The sequence below is a fragment of the Erpetoichthys calabaricus genome, chromosome 1, assembly GCF_900747795.2.
Source record: "Erpetoichthys calabaricus chromosome 1, fErpCal1.3, whole genome shotgun sequence".
NCBI classification, from domain to species: Eukaryota; Metazoa; Chordata; class Cladistia; order Polypteriformes; family Polypteridae; genus Erpetoichthys; species Erpetoichthys calabaricus.
In genome coordinates, this window is record NC_041394.2 from 145,654,403 (window position 1) to 145,673,747 (window position 19,345).

The following is a 19,345-nucleotide window of genomic DNA, read 5'->3' on the forward strand; positions in this document are numbered from 1 at the left end:
GCACGCACATCGATCCTGGAGGATCCTAAAAGCAGCTGGAGTCGCACGAAATTCAGGCTGGAATTCAGGGTTTGAATGTGGAGAGTTATGACGATATTCCAAGAAGACATGACTATATTTGAATAAATGTAGATTGTTGTACACAAATAAATATAAGGCATCCCCTGAGAATAAGCCCTAGTGCATCTTTTGAAGTAAAAATTAATGCAAGACCTGGTCTTATTTTTGGGGAAATATGGTAGTAGTCATCTGTGTTTTACATAACCAAATAATGTTGCTGGCTGTTAGCGTGACTTTCAGGAGGTGCTCCTGAGCAACTCCCAACCTAGAATTATGCCCAAACATTGGAATTTATTAACAGAAGCTGAGGGATACAGGGAGAATAAAACAAAAGGAAAAGCTATTGGGAATCATACAAACAACAAAACTATGCCCCTCTTCGGCCAAACTACAAAAATAAAATTACTTTCCTACCTCGTTGCTTCACTGTTTTCTCGTACTTGTCAGGTGAGCCACATTTTGGTCTTCTCTGGCCAAACTCAACTGGCTAAGCAATCAGAGGTCTGTTTTAAGAGCGAGTCTGGAAGACTTCCGGTGCACTGTTTATCCAGCCAGGGGATACTTCTGGCCTGTTGAAAAGCCTTTGGGAAGCATGTGTTATTCCCCTTGGTATAATGGCACCTCCTGCTGCTTCTAGCCAGCTGGGATGACTAAGCCCTGGCTTTGTGAACTCTTCCAGTAGCCTTTAGTATCCTGTCTGGTACTCTTGCCTCCTGTAACCATTGAATGACTCCTTGGTGTCCTGTCTGAGCAATGACCAAGACCACCTCCCAAATGTCTCATTGATATCCTGTCCAGTCTGTGGTCCATGCCATTTCCTGGATCTTGGTTGCTAATGGAGAATTAGCCAGATTTTACCTTTATACATACAAAATAACTGCATATAATTTATGTGTGTATTTCTGTATATATTAGGGTTGTACATTATACTGGTACTCAAAAGGTAGTGAAACCCTAATTTTTTAAAACAGTAAGGTACCAGCACTTTGTTCATTTCAGTACTGTAATTAAATGTGCGTTTATTAGCTCAATGGTAATGACCCCACCTCCCAAACTGCTCTTTGATGAAGTATACATATTAAATCTAGTTCAGCTCAACATATGTGACCCCACCAAACCCCCAAACTTAAAATGAATATTAATAAAAACCCACTGGAGACTCCCCCAGCCCCCTCCCAACTACCTTGAATTGATTTGCAGAGTGTGGTATGGCAGAGAGCTGCACAATAATGTGGCGAAGCAGCGGGGCTGCTGTGGGTCAGTGGGTGGAGAGTTATCCGTTATTTGCTTTAGTACCGGTACTGATTTACAAAATTTAGTATCGATTACTGAAGTCAAAATTTTAGTACTGATCCAAGACTTGTTTTTGTGCGTGTATGAATGTTTATATGAGTGTGTGTATATTTATATTTGTTTATACTAGCAAAATACCCGTGCTTCGCAGCAGCGAAGTACTGCTTTAAAATTTTTATTAAGAAGAAAAGTAAACCTTTTTAAACTGAGGGAAAATATACCAATAATTATTTGTTAAGGATCTCTTTGTATACCATGTTGTCAGTTCGGCCCTCCGGTTGTAATATGACCAAGCTGTGTGCTGAGCTTACTCTTGAGCATGCAAATATATAGTTGGCCATGTGAAAAGCAATCTTGCCTCAAATCAATGCCAACCTTTTGTAGGGTCTGTCCCTGAGACTTATTAATTGTCATTGCAAAGCAGAGCTTACTGGAAATTGGAGGTGTTTGAATTGAAATTGGTTTCATCGATAACTTCGCATCCAGCTTTTGAGAGTTTAAACATTCATAAACAGCAAAGTGTCCACTACTCAAATCGTCACCTCTGAATCTAAAATGTTTAAGAGGCATTGGCGGTTGTCCAAAGGTGTAAAATATTTGGCCATTTCGGTACATTTGAAAGCGACAACCGAACAATTCAGCGGCAGCCATCAACTCACCTGCAGAACCATAGGTGAAGGGCTTAAGCATTTCACTCTTATAGTGCTCCTGTGTAGTATAATTATCTCCTGTGCCGTCATCAGTCCACACCTTGAACCTATCCCAGTCATTCAATACATAAGACACAATGTTCCTCCAGAGAATAGAAAAGGCAGTCGCCATCTCCGGGCATGGAAACCACTCGGTAAGTGACAGTTCTTTGATCGATGGTGATCACCTCGATAAACATGTTAATGGGGGTACGGTTGGAACGATAAAGGAAATGGGTACCTGAACAATGTAAACTAAGTCTAAAATACCTACATAATAACTATAATCGTAATAAACGGAACAATAAAACAGTGGAGAAGCCGTGGATTAAATAAAAAGGTTGCAGTTATCAGCAGGGAGACGTGAATACTGTGGCGAAGCAAGGAAGGGAATGAAGAGACTGGAGCGACGGATGGCCTTATATAGGCAGGCAGCCAACTACGTGGGAGGCGTGGTGATGGGGGACCCAACGCCGCCTCACACGGCGACCGAGCTGCAGGCTATGGACGTATATATGTACGTAAGTAGGATTCAATTAGCGTTGGGAACCCGCGTACCAAATTTTTTGAAGATGGGCCCATAAGTAACAAAGACCATTGGAAAGTTCAGTATGGCGGCCGACAGTGGCGTCATACCACCGAAATAAGTTCGTACATCGGTTTCGGTTAGCGCAGGGAAGCCGCCTACCAAATTTCGTGAAGATGGGGCCATAAATAAGAAATTTAACATGGCGGACGTTGTCGACCGTTATGACCGTTACACAAAGAATTTCGAAATGAAACCTGCTTAACTTTTGTAAGTAAGCTGTAAGAAATGAGCCTGCCAAATTTCAGCCTTCTACCTACACGGAAGTTGGAGAATTAGTGATGAGTGAGTCAGTGAGGGCTTTGCCTTTTAATAGTATAGATATACTGTATATATGTGTATGTATGTATGTATGTATGTGTATATATACAAAGAAATGAACAGTTTGTAATTTTTATAGTAGTTTCATTTTAATGGAGAGAGACAAAATATCAACCAAAAATCCAGAAAAACACATTACATAAAAGTTATAAACTGATTTGCATGTCTTTGAGAGAAATAAGTATTTGATCCCCTACAACCCAACCAGAATTCTGGCTCCCACAGATTGGCTGTGTGCCCATGTGGCACACAGATTACAATCAATCAGTCAGTCAGTGAATTACAGATATTCCTGATCTAAACTCGTTGTGTGTATAAAGCACACCTGTCCACAGAATCTGTTTCTTCCATTCCAACCTCTTCATCACAATGGGCAAGACCAAAGAGCTGTCAAAGGATGTCGGGGACAAGGTTGTAGACCTGCACAACGCTGGAATGGGCTACTAGACCATCAGCAAGAAGCTTGGTGAAAAGATGACAACTGTTGGTGTGATTAGTCAGAAATGAAGAATATAAAGTGACCATCAATCACCCAAAACTACCTGGGAGGAGCTTGTCAATGATCTGAAGACATTTGGGACCACAGTCGCCAAGAACACCATTGGTAACACACTATGCCTTAATGGATTGAAAATTTGCAGTGCCCGCAAGGTCCCCTTGCTGAAGAAGGCCCATGTACATTTCCGTCTTGCCAGTGAACATCCTGGCCTGTACAAACTGTAATTGCCTACACTTCACTATTAGCATGTAGACTTATCTTGCTCAACTGGAAGAATCCTAACCCACCTCTTTAAAGTCGTTGAGTAAGGGATGTTATATACTATTTGAAATTGGAAAAAATCTAATTCTCACTTAGAGGATCTGTTCAAAACTTTTTTAATACCTGGAAGGACCTAATCAATAACATTTTAGAATAAACATTTATACTGGGGGAAAAGACTCTCTTCTGTCTTTACTACTTTCAACAGTTTGCTGCGGTTGTTGGCCTTCGTCTCTTTCTCATAGGTGGGGGTTGATTCGATTTTAGTTTTCTTAAGTTTGACTTGATTGTGTGGAATGTTATATGCTTTTAATAAACTCAAATTAAAAAAAAAAACAAAAGAATGCCAGCACCATGCTTTAGTGTTCTTATGGCTTTACTAGAAGAAACCGTAGGTTTACAACATATTAAACATTTGGTTTTCTGTTTATATAAATAGAACTTTCATTAACTATACATTTATTTTTTTGTCATCTTCACTTGACTAAGATTTGCACATTTGGAATATTCTGTGCTTTACACTTCTTTATGATGGACTTCATTGTGCTGCAAACCTTGTTTAGTACCTTTGCAATTATTTTGTAAGAGTTTTGAAGTATATTTTAGTGGTTAAGAAAGTACCTGTAGTTGTATGAATTTTTTTAATTAGCTTTTGATATTTTTAGTTTGAATGCAGTTCACCAAATAATCTTATAAATATTGGTTTAATTACACTGGATGTTGTCAAATTATGTGACCCATTTCAGTTGCATACAGATAGAATTCAGTGTTGTGATTCCCTCCACTATTTATTACCTTAATCTGTACGACATTGTCTTATTGTGTTAAATATTTTAACTATTCTGTTGCACTAAATTTTCATTGGAAAAAAAGTGTGCCAAATGCAAAGAGAGTGAATAGAACAAAGCCACAGTGTATATTGCAGTGGTCTAAAGGGGCAAAGAAACTGACACTTTCTCAGACAAGTGAGTTCTTAAACTGTTGGCAGAAAATTGTCATTATGTAGCTTTAGAATATTAGTTCAAAAGAGTACGATCTATAGATAAATCTTGTTGTTGATATAAATAAAGCAGGATGTATTCATTATAATTAACTTTTTTCACATTTTTCCTAATTTTGTTAAAAGTGTTGTAAGATAACAGATGTGGCTACTGTTATACCTAGAATTATTTCATAGTATCAGGAAAAATGTTTTTTCATTCTGAAGTGTAGTATGTTTTTAATATATTTATGTAGTATTTGAAATTTTTTTTTCTTTGCCCAGGTGCCCAAAAGAAGTTTACCCTCACGTGCCAGCTATTATCAGTATTTGTTTAAAATATCTGACCTATGACCCCAATTACAACTATGATGATGAGGATGAAGATGAAAATGCAATGGATGCCGATGGTGGTGATGAAGACTATCAGGGTATGTAAGATCTTTAACACACACACACGCAACATTGTACCTGTTTCATAGTAATACTATTTATTTGTGCAATTAAAAAGAAACCTTGGTTGAAAAGTTTTAGAATTTGCATGAGGCATAATTGAAATGAAGAAACACAAAAATACAGTGTTCTTTTGTTAAAGTTCCCTTCAAAGTTAAGTATCCTGACTCCCTTTTTTTAATATACTATATTGCAGTCTTAAGAAGAAATTGTTTAAATTATTTTTTCTGTGATCAAATAACACTTAATACCCCAGAATGACAAAGCAATAACAGGATATTAGAATTTGTTGCCAGGACTAGGAGGAGTACTGTTTTTTTTCAAAACCTCTTCTATTTAAGAATTAAGTTGCTTGATGGGGGGGGGTTGAGTTTAAATAATTTAAGCAGAATGCTTTAAAGTAGCAAAAAAGTGAAGTGGTCTGAATACTTTCTGAATGCACTCTAAATCTGCAGAAATTATTTTTAGCAGTCAAAGCTGCAAGTAAGAATTTGTGTTATTCCATACCTGGAAACCTGTCACGGAATTGCTGCTTATAATGCATACACTCACCATGCATTGTATTGTTTTATTGTATTTTATGTTTTTATAAATATTTAGAAGTAATATTTTCACATGAATTCTTTACTCGTGTAAAATGCTTCCATAAAGAACAGTATATTTAAGTCCTGTAAGCTGTATATTTAGCAGCTGTTTATTGACTTTTATCAAATGTGATTGGTTTATGTTTGTTTGAACTCACATACTTTTAGGACTGAAACTTTAATTGGATAAGCATTCATTTTCAAGATCAGTTGTGTTATTCTTTCAGTGTGTTGAACCTTATGATATATTAGCAGTTCTGTGTAGTTAAATTTAATCATTGTTTTTTTTATGTAACAAATTTACATTTATTTAAACATGTAACATAAATAACCAGGTAACACAAATGTCTCATCTGCACTGCCTAGATCTGCACCTGTGTATTGAAAAGTACACCTTAACAGATTTTTTGGTTAATGTGCCTTTAATACAGGAATAGTTTCACCTCAACACTAGACTATTATGTAGTGGTGCTACATAATTATTGTCTATTTAGTGTGTCTCCTTCTTTATTGCATACATATAGAGCAAAGGGGTTGAGCAAGCTCTAATTTGGGTGTCTCTACACTGCCTAGAAGATCTTCGTTCAAGTAGGGCTTTCTGTGACATCATCCACTAGCTTCTGTTCTAAGGAGATGTTTTCAACTGACAGTGATTATCAAAATGGAATTCTTTAAAAAGAAAAAAGACTGCGCTACTTTTAAATGTACAGCCTTCCAATTTCTAGTTGTTTGAAGGGGAGGATTAGGATATGGGCTGCTCATTCATGTCCTTGCCTGCCTCGGGCCCATTAATTCTTCAGATTAGAGTTCTTCCACCAGTCCGGCACTAGACCAGTAATGTCTCTGATGCATTCACTACTAAAAAGTAGCAAAATACGACTTGTCCAGTTTTTATATAATAAAAGATCTCTGGTTTCATCAGTCAGGTTTATCTTGGCTTATGTGAAGGATACATTGCTCTGGGAAATATTCTAGTTTCTTTCCAACTGCAAAAGATATCTCTGAAGATAGAAACTTGTGTCCTCAAGGATGTGCTCCTTACCATATTTCTTGACCTTCACTCTGGCGGTCATGGTTTAGCTTGGAATGAGTGCATCATCCTAAAAAAAGGAAAGACCTGTGCCTGCCAATACTACCTCATTTTGGTCTAGGATAACACCAGTGACCAGCCCCCTACACTCCTCTTTTACTGTGTATGTTGCTGTTGGTGTATAAAGATGGTTTGGATCCACTAAGATACTTTCTTATAGCATATAAACAACCAACAATCTTCTTCTTCGTTACTGTGCATATAGGGCATGACTGCATTAAAGGTCCATCTTTCAGCTACAGTATCTTTCCAAGTCCATTGCTTGTGATGTAGAACTTGTTTAAGTTATCATTCTAGCACTGTAATTAACAGGTGTACTGCAATAATTGACTCACACTGTTGACTTGAATCTGGCCATTGACTAGTAGAGGTGGTACTTGTATTGCTGTTGAAAATATATATAATAACCTTGAGAGCAAAAAATATACTGTCAGGTACTTTATGCTAATCTAATATTCCCTTCCAAATCAAGAAATAACTAATTAAATTATTTATGTACTAATGCTTCTTTCTAGGGAGTGATGATGAATACAGCGATGATGATGACATGAGCTGGAAAGTGAGGCGTGCTGCTGCCAAGTGTTTGGATGCTGTTGTCAGCACCCGGCATGAGATGCTGCCAGAGTTCTACAGAACAGTTTCACCTGCTCTAATTGCCAGGTTCAAAGAGCGGGAGGAAAATGTCAAAGCAGATGTTTTTCATGCTTACCTTTCCCTCCTGAAACAGACTCGTCCAGCACAGAGCTGGCTGTGTGATCCTGATGCCATGGAACAAGGGGAAACCCCACTTACAATGCTTCAGAGTCAGGTAATGCTGTAGTTTATCTGGAACTGTCTTTCACTTTGAAAATGTAATTTTCATTACATTTTAAAGTTATGTTAACAACTGAAGTAAAATATATTAGCTGCAGAAGACACAGGAAGCACAATTAAAAAGGCTTACCTTGCAAAACTTTAACAATTTCCAGCATAGTTAATGTAGTATATATGGAGTTTACAATATGCTAGATTTCTTGTCAGTGACCTCCCTCTATGGAGAAAACTGTTCACTTATTTTGTTAATTTTAAGCAAATTATGATAGTCTACCAAAAAAATAAGGCAATTAGCTAGTACAAGAAAATGGTTTATTTCTAGCTTCAGCAGCAAATTACTTCAAAATGTGTTTCATGCTTTTGATTTTTATATTGAAAATTATAAGCAAAAAGCAACCCAATAGCCTACAGTAAAACCTCATAGATTGAAGGTACTTTTTCATATATATATATATTATATATATATATATATATATATATATATATATATATATATATATATATATATATATATATATATATATTATATATATATATTATATATTATATATTATATATAATATAAAAACCCTACAAAAAAAATGTGGTGTATATCATCTATTTCAGAATCTCAGAGAATGTGTACCATGCACACCAGCTTTTAACTCACTGACACACAGGGCTATGCTATACTGTTTATTTCCCTTCAGTGTGCTTCTGTGTTATTGGTAAAGCATTGACTATCTATGCATAAATTACCTGCTTGTATTGGGTGTTTTTCCAAAATCATTTTAATACCCATAAAAGAGAGCCTGCTTTTCTCACCATTACCATTAGGGTTCAAAGAAATGTATCTGTAATTGAATTATGTCACCTTTCTTTCTGATGGGATTTATGAAGGGGTAGGGAAAACTACTCTTTGTTAAGTGAAGGTTTTTATTCATTTTATTTATAATCTTATAGTTTAACTTAATATTTTTGTTTTAGCAGTTTAATACTTAATGTCATATTAATGAGTTGAATTAGCATCTAACTTGAAAAAACAGCAATAGTATACCTATGTTTTCTTGACAGAAACAGGCATTAGCATTTTAATTTTCTCCAAATTTGTGTAACACCACTTATGCTAGCGGATAGTGTAATTAAATGTGCCTGTTTGCTTTTTTTTTTTTTAAATGTCTTCAGTTTCCTTAGGGTCCTCAGAAGGCAGCTTAAAGAGATTGTTTGTTTTTCTCTAGTTCTGTTACAATATGAGTAAAACTCCTTTCTTAACTTTTTCAGATTTGAAGACTGGTAAATAGGTACAACTTTGAGAAAAAAAGACTAGGTGCTAATATAAGGAGTATATTTTAAAAATATTTGAAAATGTTAAAATTTGATGTAGTATGAGGTCGAATTGAAGTTTCCAAAATCCAAATGTGGGATAACAGCATTTTAAATTTGTGATACAGACTTGTACATGGTTTTTCAACTATTTTTAAAAACAATATATTTAGTTTTTTTTTACTATTTTGGAATCTTGACATTAACCCCTGGACTTTGAGCTGTTGGGCGGCATGGTGGCGCAGTGGTTCGCTTCCCAGGTCCTCCCAGTGTGGAGTTTGCATGTTCTCCCTGTGTCTGCGTGGGTTTCCTCCAGGTGCTCTGGTTTCCTCCCACAGACCAAAAACATGCAGGTTAGGTGCATTGGTGATCCTAAATTGTCCCTAGTGTGTGCTTGGTTTGTGTGTGTGTGTGTGTGCGCCCTGCGGTGGGCTGGTGATCTGCCCGGGGTTTATTCCTGCCTTATGCCCTGTGCTGGCTGGGATTGGCTCCAGCAGACCCCTGTGACCCTGTGTTAGGATATAGCGGGTTGGATAATGACTGACTGACTTACTTTGAGCTCTCTGTATGAAATTTGTTGTTTTCTGTACCTTACTTTCCATAATCCATAGCAACATGCTTTTAAAAATTTAGATGTTAACAAAGGCCTGGGCTTTTCCAGTTGCTCTGGCATTCCCCATAGGTTGTATTGTAAACATTGTGTGAAGAAGAAAGATTAGATATGTGAGTGGAACATGGTATATTAAACATCTTCATGGGCAATAGATTATGTATGTCATGATGCCCAGGGGGCATACCAGCCACCCTACCCGACACAGACAGGCAGACACAAATACTGTTCAGCACACACGCTTTATTCCAAGGGGGGCAGCGCTTCCTGTTTGCTCCCCATTACAGAGCTCAGTACAATAAAGCACAAGAAACCAAACACAGTCCTTTCTTCTCTCGCTCTTTCTCAGCCGCCTCCACTCCTCTCCCAGCAAGCTTCATCCACCTCCTCCCGACTCTGGCTCCCCGAATGGAATAAGGCGGCTCCTTTTATTCAGGTCCTGGGAGTGTTCCAGGTCAAATTGCACACATTAAAAGTTCAATATTTAAAAATATTTCAGTGTTTTTTTTACTGAAAATTCCTTAGGTGATACTGTCAAGATCTTCTGGGCAGTCTTTACCTCACAACCTACTGTTTACTTTTATTTAGTGTTACATATTAATATGTTGCATGAGGGGAAATTAAACCTTAAACATGAACAAGAGTAATATTCGACTAGAACTCTAATTTTCTTAGCATGTTCCAGGTAGGTAAGTGTTCAAAAATCAATTGCTTATGTTTGGTGTTATGAACTTGCCTTCTGGGTTTTTGTTGTTGTCTGTGTTTTGGGGTGGGGTTCAGGGTTGTTGGGTGGTTGGCTGCCATTGACAGCTTAGTTCTGTTTTCTAATACTGTTTATAAAAACACCAATAAATAGACCTTTACTTCATACATTCCATATTCAAATAATATGTGTGTCCATGTATTATGTAAGTCATCTTTACATCCGTTTATTATTTGCTTTCATCATCAGGTGCCCAACATTGTGAAAGCACTTCACAAGCAAATGAAGGAGAAAAGTGTGAAGACGAGACAGTGTTGCTTTAACATGTTAACTGAACTGGTTAATGTGCTGCCCGGAGCTCTTACACAGCATGTTCCAGTTCTGATCCCAGGTACAGATGCATTTAATGCTTTTATTTCCATTTTTGTCAAAGCTAGCTATGATATTGACAGAAAAAGGTTTTTTAATTATAATATCTGACTTATATCTAAAAGATGCTTCAAAATGCATAGACACCAAGCATGTAATGATTTTTTTAAAAATGTTTTTACATACATGTCCTTTGACAGTTACTACTTCAGAACATTTTCAGATGGGACTTCTTTGAAAAGATTTCAGTTTAACAATTTGTTAATCTATTTTTAAAGTTTAAGGTCGCAGTACTTGATAACACCAGTGGTTTATTATAGGTTTATTATGAATGTTCTTGGCCATTGTTGCCATCTAATGTTGTTTATAGTCTTGGAATTTGCTCTTTAGCTCTACCAGTGAGCTTTGGCAAACTGATGCTATAGAATAGTCACCAGGTAACAAACTAAAGCATGAACTTTTTGACATGTCCAACAAAGGACATTACAGAATCATAAGAGAGGCACTCACAGTTTCATTCAGTTTGTGTCCACAGTAAATTTGAAACTTGAAGCATGTACATGTTAAAGTTTGGAATTGGCTTATCTAACCAATTTCAAACTTATTTCTTCAGTTTTAATTGCAGGGTGATATGTTTAATTAAAATTACATTGCTGTTTGGTGTCTGTCCATGTTTCATTTAAAGTTAAAAGAAATTTTAAAATGTAGAATAAATCTTTGTTTAGACAGTTGCACAATTATGTTTATGTACTGCAGTTTATGATCTATTTATAATTTTACATTAGTTTAGCTTGAGTCAGATGACAAATATATTCCTAAGAAAATTCACCAATTATTCTTTATCATTAATGGCAATATATATTACTTTATTTGGCAATTAAATTAACTAATTTAAATAGGACTATTCTATGTGTAGCATGAATGTTTGTAAATACCATGAGATGTATAAGGGAAACAATATTAAATAAGCTTAAACTTTTTTGAAAGATTTAAATTACTGCCTTACACAGAGGTATACAAGTAAAAACTCCTACAAAATGAGTGAGTGTTAATTATGGTTTGTTTAGAAATTTGTGTATTTTCTTTAATGTTTATTAATGTCGATAGATAATTTTTTTTTTTTTAAATACTGTAGTTATTTCTTTTTACTGTTATTGCATATATACTATGTACTGAAATTCTTTAGTAGTTCTAGTATGAAAAAGGGACAGAGGTTGAATTTTCTGTATTTTGCTGCTGTATAATTGAGTTTTTCACTTTAGGTTTTAAATTTAACTTTGTATGCTTTGTTTCCCAACCCTTCTATCACAGGGATCATTTTTTCTCTCAATGACAAGTCCAGCTCCTCCAACTTGAAGATTGATGCATTGTCTTGCCTGTATGTCATTCTGTGCAATCACTCCCCTCAGGTCTTCCACCCTCATGTGCAGGCCCTGGTACCCCCAGTTGTTGCTTGTGTAGGGGACCCTTTCTACAAAATTACATCGGAGGCTCTTCTTGTCACGCAGCAGCTGGTGAAAGTGATTCGCCCCCTTGACCACAAAGCTGTCTTTGATGCAACCCCTTACATTAAGGATTTGTTTACTTGTACCATCAAAAGACTGAAGGCAGCTGACATTGACCAGGAAGTTAAGGAAAGGGCCATATCCTGCATGGGTCAGATCATTTGTAATCTCGGTGACAGCCTTGGCTGTGACCTGTCCAGCACCTTGCAGATTTTTCTTGAGCGACTGAAGAATGAAATCACCAGGCTTACTACTGTGAAGGCTTTGACGCTTATTGCAGGCTCACCTCTTAAAGTTGATTTGAGACCTATTTTAGGGGAAGGGGTGCCTATTCTTGCATCGTTTCTTAGGAAAAACCAGCGGGCACTTAAACTAAGCACATTAGCAGGCCTTGATATATTGATAAAGAATTACAGTGATAGTGTGACACCAGCTATGATAGATGCTGTCCTTGTTGAACTGCCTCCTCTGATCAGTGAAAGTGATATGCATGTGTCACAAATGGCCATCAGTTTTCTGACCACACTTGCCAAAGTGCACCCTGCATCCTTGTCCAAGATCAGTGGATCTATTCTCACAGAACTAATCACTTTGGTACGGTCTCCCCTGTTGCAGGGTGGAGCCCTCAGTGCCATGCTCGAATTTTTTCAGGCTCTGGTTGGGACTGGTACAGCCAGTTTAGGTTACATGGATTTACTACGTATGTTGACAGGACCAGTATATTCACAGAGCACAGCACTTACACACAAACAGTCTTACTATTCCATTGCCAAATGTGTAGCAGCACTTACACGAGCATGCCCCAAGGAGGGGCCGGCAGTGGTTGGCCAGTTCATCCAGGATGTAAAGAATTCACGCTCTACGGATTCTATACGGTTGCTGGCACTGCTGTCTCTCGGAGAGGTTGGTCATCACATTGATTTAAGTGGGCAACCTGAGTTGAAGTCTGTCATATTGGATGCATTCTCTTCTACCAGTGAGGAAGTCAAATCAGCTGCATCCTATGCTCTAGGCAGCATCAGTGTTGGCAACCTTCCGGAATACTTGCCTTTTGTTCTTCAGGAAATTTCCAGTCAACCTAAAAGGCAATACTTGCTACTTCACTCACTGAAGGAAATCATCAGCTCTGCATCTGTGGCAGGTCTCAAACCCTACGTGGAGAACGTTTGGGCATTGCTGTTAAAGCATTGCGAGTGTGTAGAAGAGGGAACGAGAAATGTAGTTGCAGAGTGCTTGGGCAAACTGACCCTAATCGACCCAGAAACTCTACTGCCACGGCTTAAGGGATACCTTGTGTCAGGTTTGTTCAGCCCCAGGGCTGGGGATTGGGTGGTATTGGTGTTGTTTTGGGTTATTCTTGTACTCCTTATAGATTCAAAAAAGAAAGTGTGAATGTTTATACCAACTAGCAAACTAAACTATAGTTAACCATAAGAAAAAAAAGTTAAGTAGTGATAAACTTTCTAGTATAATCATCAGATTCTGCCCAGAACAGACAACCAGATTTTATAGAAATCTTTATACAAACCGAAGAACTTGGATGTTCTCAGTAAGTCAGTATGTAGATTATTAAACTAGTAGGCTAAACTGCATTCAGAAGGACAAACAGGTATCTGTATCTTCTCCCATAAGAAGTCATGAATTTGTTGTAAAATTATTGCTTTCAAATAGACAGATTTTGTCCAGACATTGAATACTATTTTCAGTTTTAAATCCCTATTAAATTAAAAATAAGGGAGGAAGAGTGTATCGTTGTTCGCTCTGAAATACGGAAATACAGCCATTTCTGACTCGGTGGAACATTTGTCTCTTTTGTTCAGAAATGAGAGACCCTGTAACAATAAGGAAAACTGTTTTCCAAAATGAATAGTGTATAATAATAATCATAAATTTTGTTCATAGAGGGCCTTTCAAATGCTGAAGTTTACTTGATTATATGTTTGTATGCACTTTGTTTTATTTTATTTTTTGTTCATCATTGGCTAAATGTGCTAAAAGTTCAAAGTTAAAGGTAATCAGCTCATAGCAATATTATTTGTAGGCTTGATATAAAATAGTCTATATAGCCTAATCAGAACAATCATTAACCTGGAGTTGGTATTTGATTGGCAAGATTATACTCTTGCTTTGGTAATCTAGAATGAACATTTCTGTGTTTCATCTGTAAACAGTAGGCTGATAACTAAGAGTAACACTAGGCACAGTTATCATGCTTTTTGCAGCTGTCCAAATTGACACTAGCGAAACACATTGTCTAGCTGTCATAATAACATCTTTTTCAGTGCCATACCGAAAAACAGCTTACTGTTTACAGCTCCTGATGGTTCACCCTTAAATCCTAGCGCAACTTTCCTAGTATTTGAATTCCTTTCCAATTTGATTATTTTGCAGAATCGAAGGCAAATGAAAATGGCCTATATCTGTAAAGAAAATTAATTAGCTGTAATTAATTTTGTGTTTCTTTATCTCATCAGGCTCATCCTATGCACGCAGTTCAGTTGTTACAGCTGTGAAGTTTACCATTTCAGACCATCCACAGACCATTGATCCTCTACTGAAGAACTGCATAGGTAAGAAAAGTCCTGCCTATCAAATCTGTAAAGGGCAACTTCATTTGATAGCATTTGTCTTTGTATTGTAGATAGAGTATTTTTAGTAAGGGTTTTAGCTGTCAGTCTAATGTGTCTTTGTTCATAACTTAATGAAAGATTTCAAATATTTTAACAGCTTCAGACACTGTGTGCATAAGAAACTACGCTTATATTGTCACAACATGTACATAGAAACTAGTCACCTAGATATTAAAGTTAACATTAATAAAATTGTCTTTAACTGTACTAAAACATTTATAATTGAGACAGCATTTCATTCTTAGTACCATTCATGTACTGTTTATATATGTGACATGTGCTTACATTTATGGCTTATACTAATGAATGGGAGTTTATGGCTTATACTAATGAATGGGAGTTTGTCTTCAAAAACAAAATGAATCACGCAAGTTCAGTGTTTGCAGATTCATGTTTAACAATGAAATATGCGGTTTTGTTTGTTCTGCTAACTGTATTTTGCTGATTTAAGTGTCTGCTAACACGGTACTTGTTGTATTAATAGGGAGATTTTCCTTGACCTTCGAGGCATTGAAACGCTGAATAAATTTCATTTGTATTTAACAAATGGAACAACTTGTGCAATCGCCAGTTTAGACCAGACAAATGGTCCTTGATGTTTATGTGCAGCATCTGTTGTTTGTGCAGGCAGTTCTCCCACATCCCATTGTCCTTTTGGCTTAACCGTGGAAGCTTATGAGGTCACTCTTCTTGATTTGCGACATTGTACTGCATACACACTGGACGAATGCTTGAAATGGTAGACATTTGTAGAAGTGCTCATTATAACCGGGAGAGTGAATGCAAAGCCTCCATTCATTTATTGGGACTGTGTAGGGAGCTAATTAACAGCAGTTAATCTCATTTTTTTCACCTTCTCTTACAAATGCTTGACAGTACAAGTTAAACGATTATACCTCGTTAGACTAGTTATGTTATTTTGGTTTCCAAGTACGCACAAATCTGTTTCTGCGCTAATACCATGATGGGGTAAAAGTGACAATAATGCAAGCCTGTATGGGTGTTTTTAAAAACAAGTGTGATTCCTGCACTTGCATTCTAAAATTCTCTTGTGTGAGCACAAAGCATTTTCAGACATGTCTGCTGTTTTTCTTTTTGACGTGTGTTGATGGTTTTTACTTACATTTTTCTTTTGTATTATGCCTTCCAAATAAATTTGTCTCTTTGCAGTCACACATGAGCACAGTACTGACTTCCTTGGTACTACTGATACTGAATTAGTACCAACATGTTTTTTGTGACATTTCTATTTCCAAGTATAAAGAATTTGCTTATGAACTGCTTTTAACAATGTAAGTTAATTGTATAGTTGGCTATGTAGTGTTCAGTTTTTCTCAAACAGGAACTTCAAAACTGCAATAAAAAAATTGCCCAACACAGTACTTTAAATAATATTATATACCAGTGTGTTAAATTAAGAATCTAAATTTAAATGTCTTAAATTTAAAACAGTACATTGAAGAAGGAAAATAATATAATTAAAACATTTCTACCTATAAAAATGAACAGGACTACTCAAAAGTAACCAACAGAAATGAACTGTTTAGTAAAATCCTGAAATTTCTTAACTAATACAGCATACTGCTATCATTTCATACCAAATTCCACAAACCCTAAACAAAAAATCCAAAATTATAATTCAGAGATCTAGAATTAAAATGGACAAAAGACTGGCAAACTAGACAAATTGAAGAAGTACAAGAAGGCGCCAAAGAACACAGATGTGTAATGTGAATTGATGCCACAGCAAAATTTTGTTTACTATATAGTATATACAAATGACAGATAAAAATGTTACTCTTCTTAGTGTGGCTTTTCAGCAACATTAACTGTTATGTGTTTATTTTGTATACATTGTGTTAGTGCTCTGCTAGTGTTGAATCGGTACTAAAAATTTGACTTCAGTATCAATACCAACTCTCAGACCTCACTACTGGTGACAAAATGGTTCAGAGGCAGAATAAAATTCTCACACCCCATCCCCTCATCAGAGCTGCGACATTCCCACAGCATGTAAGCACACTTGCCACCCTGCTCTGCTGCACAGTCACGTGCCTTCCTGCATTAACTTTTGTGGGTCACTCCTCAGAGTGTCCAGAATATTAATATAAATATATGTGGAGGAGGGCATCCTATTTGCTCAATCAAGCTTAATGTAACAAGTATATTTAATTTTAAGAACTGAAACATGGGACCCCCTTGGAGTTCCAGTCGCACTAATATATGATTGGAAGGTGCTTGAAAACTACCGTTTACTTCAAGTACCAAAAATAAAGTGCTGGTACCGTAGGGTTTTAAAAATTACAATAGTTAATGATGCGGTGGGCTGGCACCCTGCCCAGGGTTTGTTCCTGCCTTGTGCCCTGTGCTGGCTGGGATTGGCTCCAGCAGACCCCCGTGACCCTGTTTTAGGATATTTAGCAACACTGCATAAAACTGTGGTAGCATTTTAAACAGGAAACTATTTCCTGCTTATTTCTCTTTCCCTGTCTGTCTTTGTGCACTCTCCATCAATGCCTTCATTTGCAGGCTCCCTCACAGTTCTGAGCAGATAAAAGGACCTGGGGCCTCATGTATAACGCCGTGCGTAGAACTCACACTATAACATGGCGTAAGCACAAAAGCGGGAATGTGCGTACGCACAGAAAAATCCAGATGCAGGAATCTGTACGTACGCAAACTTTCACGTTCTTCCACTACATAAATCCCGATCAGCGTGAAAAGTAACGCACGTGCACGCGCCTTCTGTCCTGCCCCAACTCCTCCCAGAATTATGCCTCTTTGAATATGCAAATCAATATAAATAGCCTTCTGAGAAAAGACAATGGGAAAAGCATGGGGGAAAATATAAGAATTTCAGCGAATGCCAAGTGGAGGCAAAGGAAAAACGTACTATTTGTTGGTTTAAACAGTGGTATAATCAACAAAAGGAAGTTGATCGAGTGACAGTGTGTCGGAGAAACTTGAAAGCTCAAGTTCACAAAGTCGCACAGTGCCCGAAATAAAAAAGAAATTACATATCAAAGTCGCCGTGAAAAGGCAATTCGTAGCCCACCATCTGAGTGTCATATGAAAGCTTATTAGAGTAGACAAAAAAATAGGCACACAGTGGGGGAAAAACACGAAATGTCAACTTTAATCTCGAAATTTCCACTTTAATCACATAGTTTATTTTGCCATTAAAGTAGAACATCATAAACTTCATCTTAAAATCATTTAATTTACTAGTTTCTCAAATCCCATTGTAACTAAAGTAGGACGTTAAATGCTTTGTTCTGTATTTGATCTTCTTTGTGCTCTGTGTGTAAATTACTACCTGCTTCTTAAACGGGCTTTCTCTTTCTCCAACAGGACACATAATCTATTACATTCGTGATATTACAGCTTTCTGAATAATTAAAATACTGAGATGTATACGTGATATCTTTTTCATGATGATAGGAATGAAAGCATGTTATTAAACATGGGAACACGGTGGCGCAGTGCTTGTTCATATCTCATGCAAGAGGCTTGCTGCGCCATGCACGACCTTCAATGAAATAATTTATCACAGCAGTACTGTCTCTTTCAAACGTACTAACCTCCAATTCCTGTCCTTACTTTTCTTTCTCCAAATACCCAATCGCCACACAATCAGCTATGTAATAGACGTGAAGCCATTTGTAAGCTTAGAACGCCGATTCTTCAAAACTTTTAAGGAACATTGAAATATCTTCGTAGTACATGTTTAATTATTCTATCCGTCTATCATTCCAGTGTCGCGTTAGCGCAAGAATACAACGCAATGCAGGAACAATCCCTGAACTAGCTAGCGCTGCGGCACCGTGTCCTCACATGTTTAATTATTAACAATACAGATTATTTAAATGAAGTTAAAGTTTTATCTGTATAATATAATCAACATATTTTGCTGCATTTCATCTTAAAAATGATATCGTCATCATATGTAAATACGTGCTTTATAAAGTGGTGCAGGTTGTGCAATATTATAACTGTAGTGCAAGTGTACTTATAAGTAAACAGTTCTACAAGGAGCACTTGATGGACTGATTGAGTGCGTTTATAGTTCTTGGGATGAAACCTTTTCTAAACCGCGAAGTCCGTACAGGGAAGTCTCTAAAGCGTTTTGCTGTGGCTCAGGCAGCGTCTGCTTCATGCTGTATACCGATATTTCTCTTTCCGATCAGCTGCTGCTGTAATTCCCCACTCAGATACAGTGATATAAATACTCCGAGTGGTGCAGTGAGAGTAATATGGAAAAAGATGATCTGCTGTGGCAACCCTTAACTGGAGCAGCTGAAAGAAGAAGAAGAAGATGCAGTGAAAGTTACAACGCTAAAGCAATTATGGTATTTGGAATACTATGGCTATTCCCTGGACCATTATATTGCTGCAGGTTAATTACAATCAGATGCATTACACTAATAAACAATATGCAGTTAGTTTCAGTGTATTTATAAAGCCGCATCAGGAAAGTGGAGCTAAGAAAGAAAGGGTAACCACACAGGAACAGTAGCACTGCTTTGACGCTGGGTGCCGCCAGTCTGCAAAACCGAGCGGAGAAATTGCATACGCCAAGGTATGAGTTACCGTGGAAA

At 37.1% G+C, this 19,345-nt stretch overlaps 1 protein-coding gene across 1 annotated transcript in view; it reads left to right on the plus strand.

The window, feature by feature from the left end:
- Positions 1–19,345, plus strand: part of cand1 (cullin-associated and neddylation-dissociated 1) — a 95,046-nt gene that overhangs the window by 70,677 nt on the left and 5,024 nt on the right. The window contains exons 7-11 of the mRNA XM_028806955.2: positions 4,974–5,119; positions 7,331–7,623; positions 10,493–10,634; positions 11,924–13,417; positions 14,592–14,687. Of these exons, the coding sequence (XP_028662788.1) occupies positions 4,974–5,119; positions 7,331–7,623; positions 10,493–10,634; positions 11,924–13,417; positions 14,592–14,687 (2,171 nt within the window). The remainder of the gene's footprint in view (positions 1–4,973; positions 5,120–7,330; positions 7,624–10,492; positions 10,635–11,923; positions 13,418–14,591; positions 14,688–19,345) is intronic.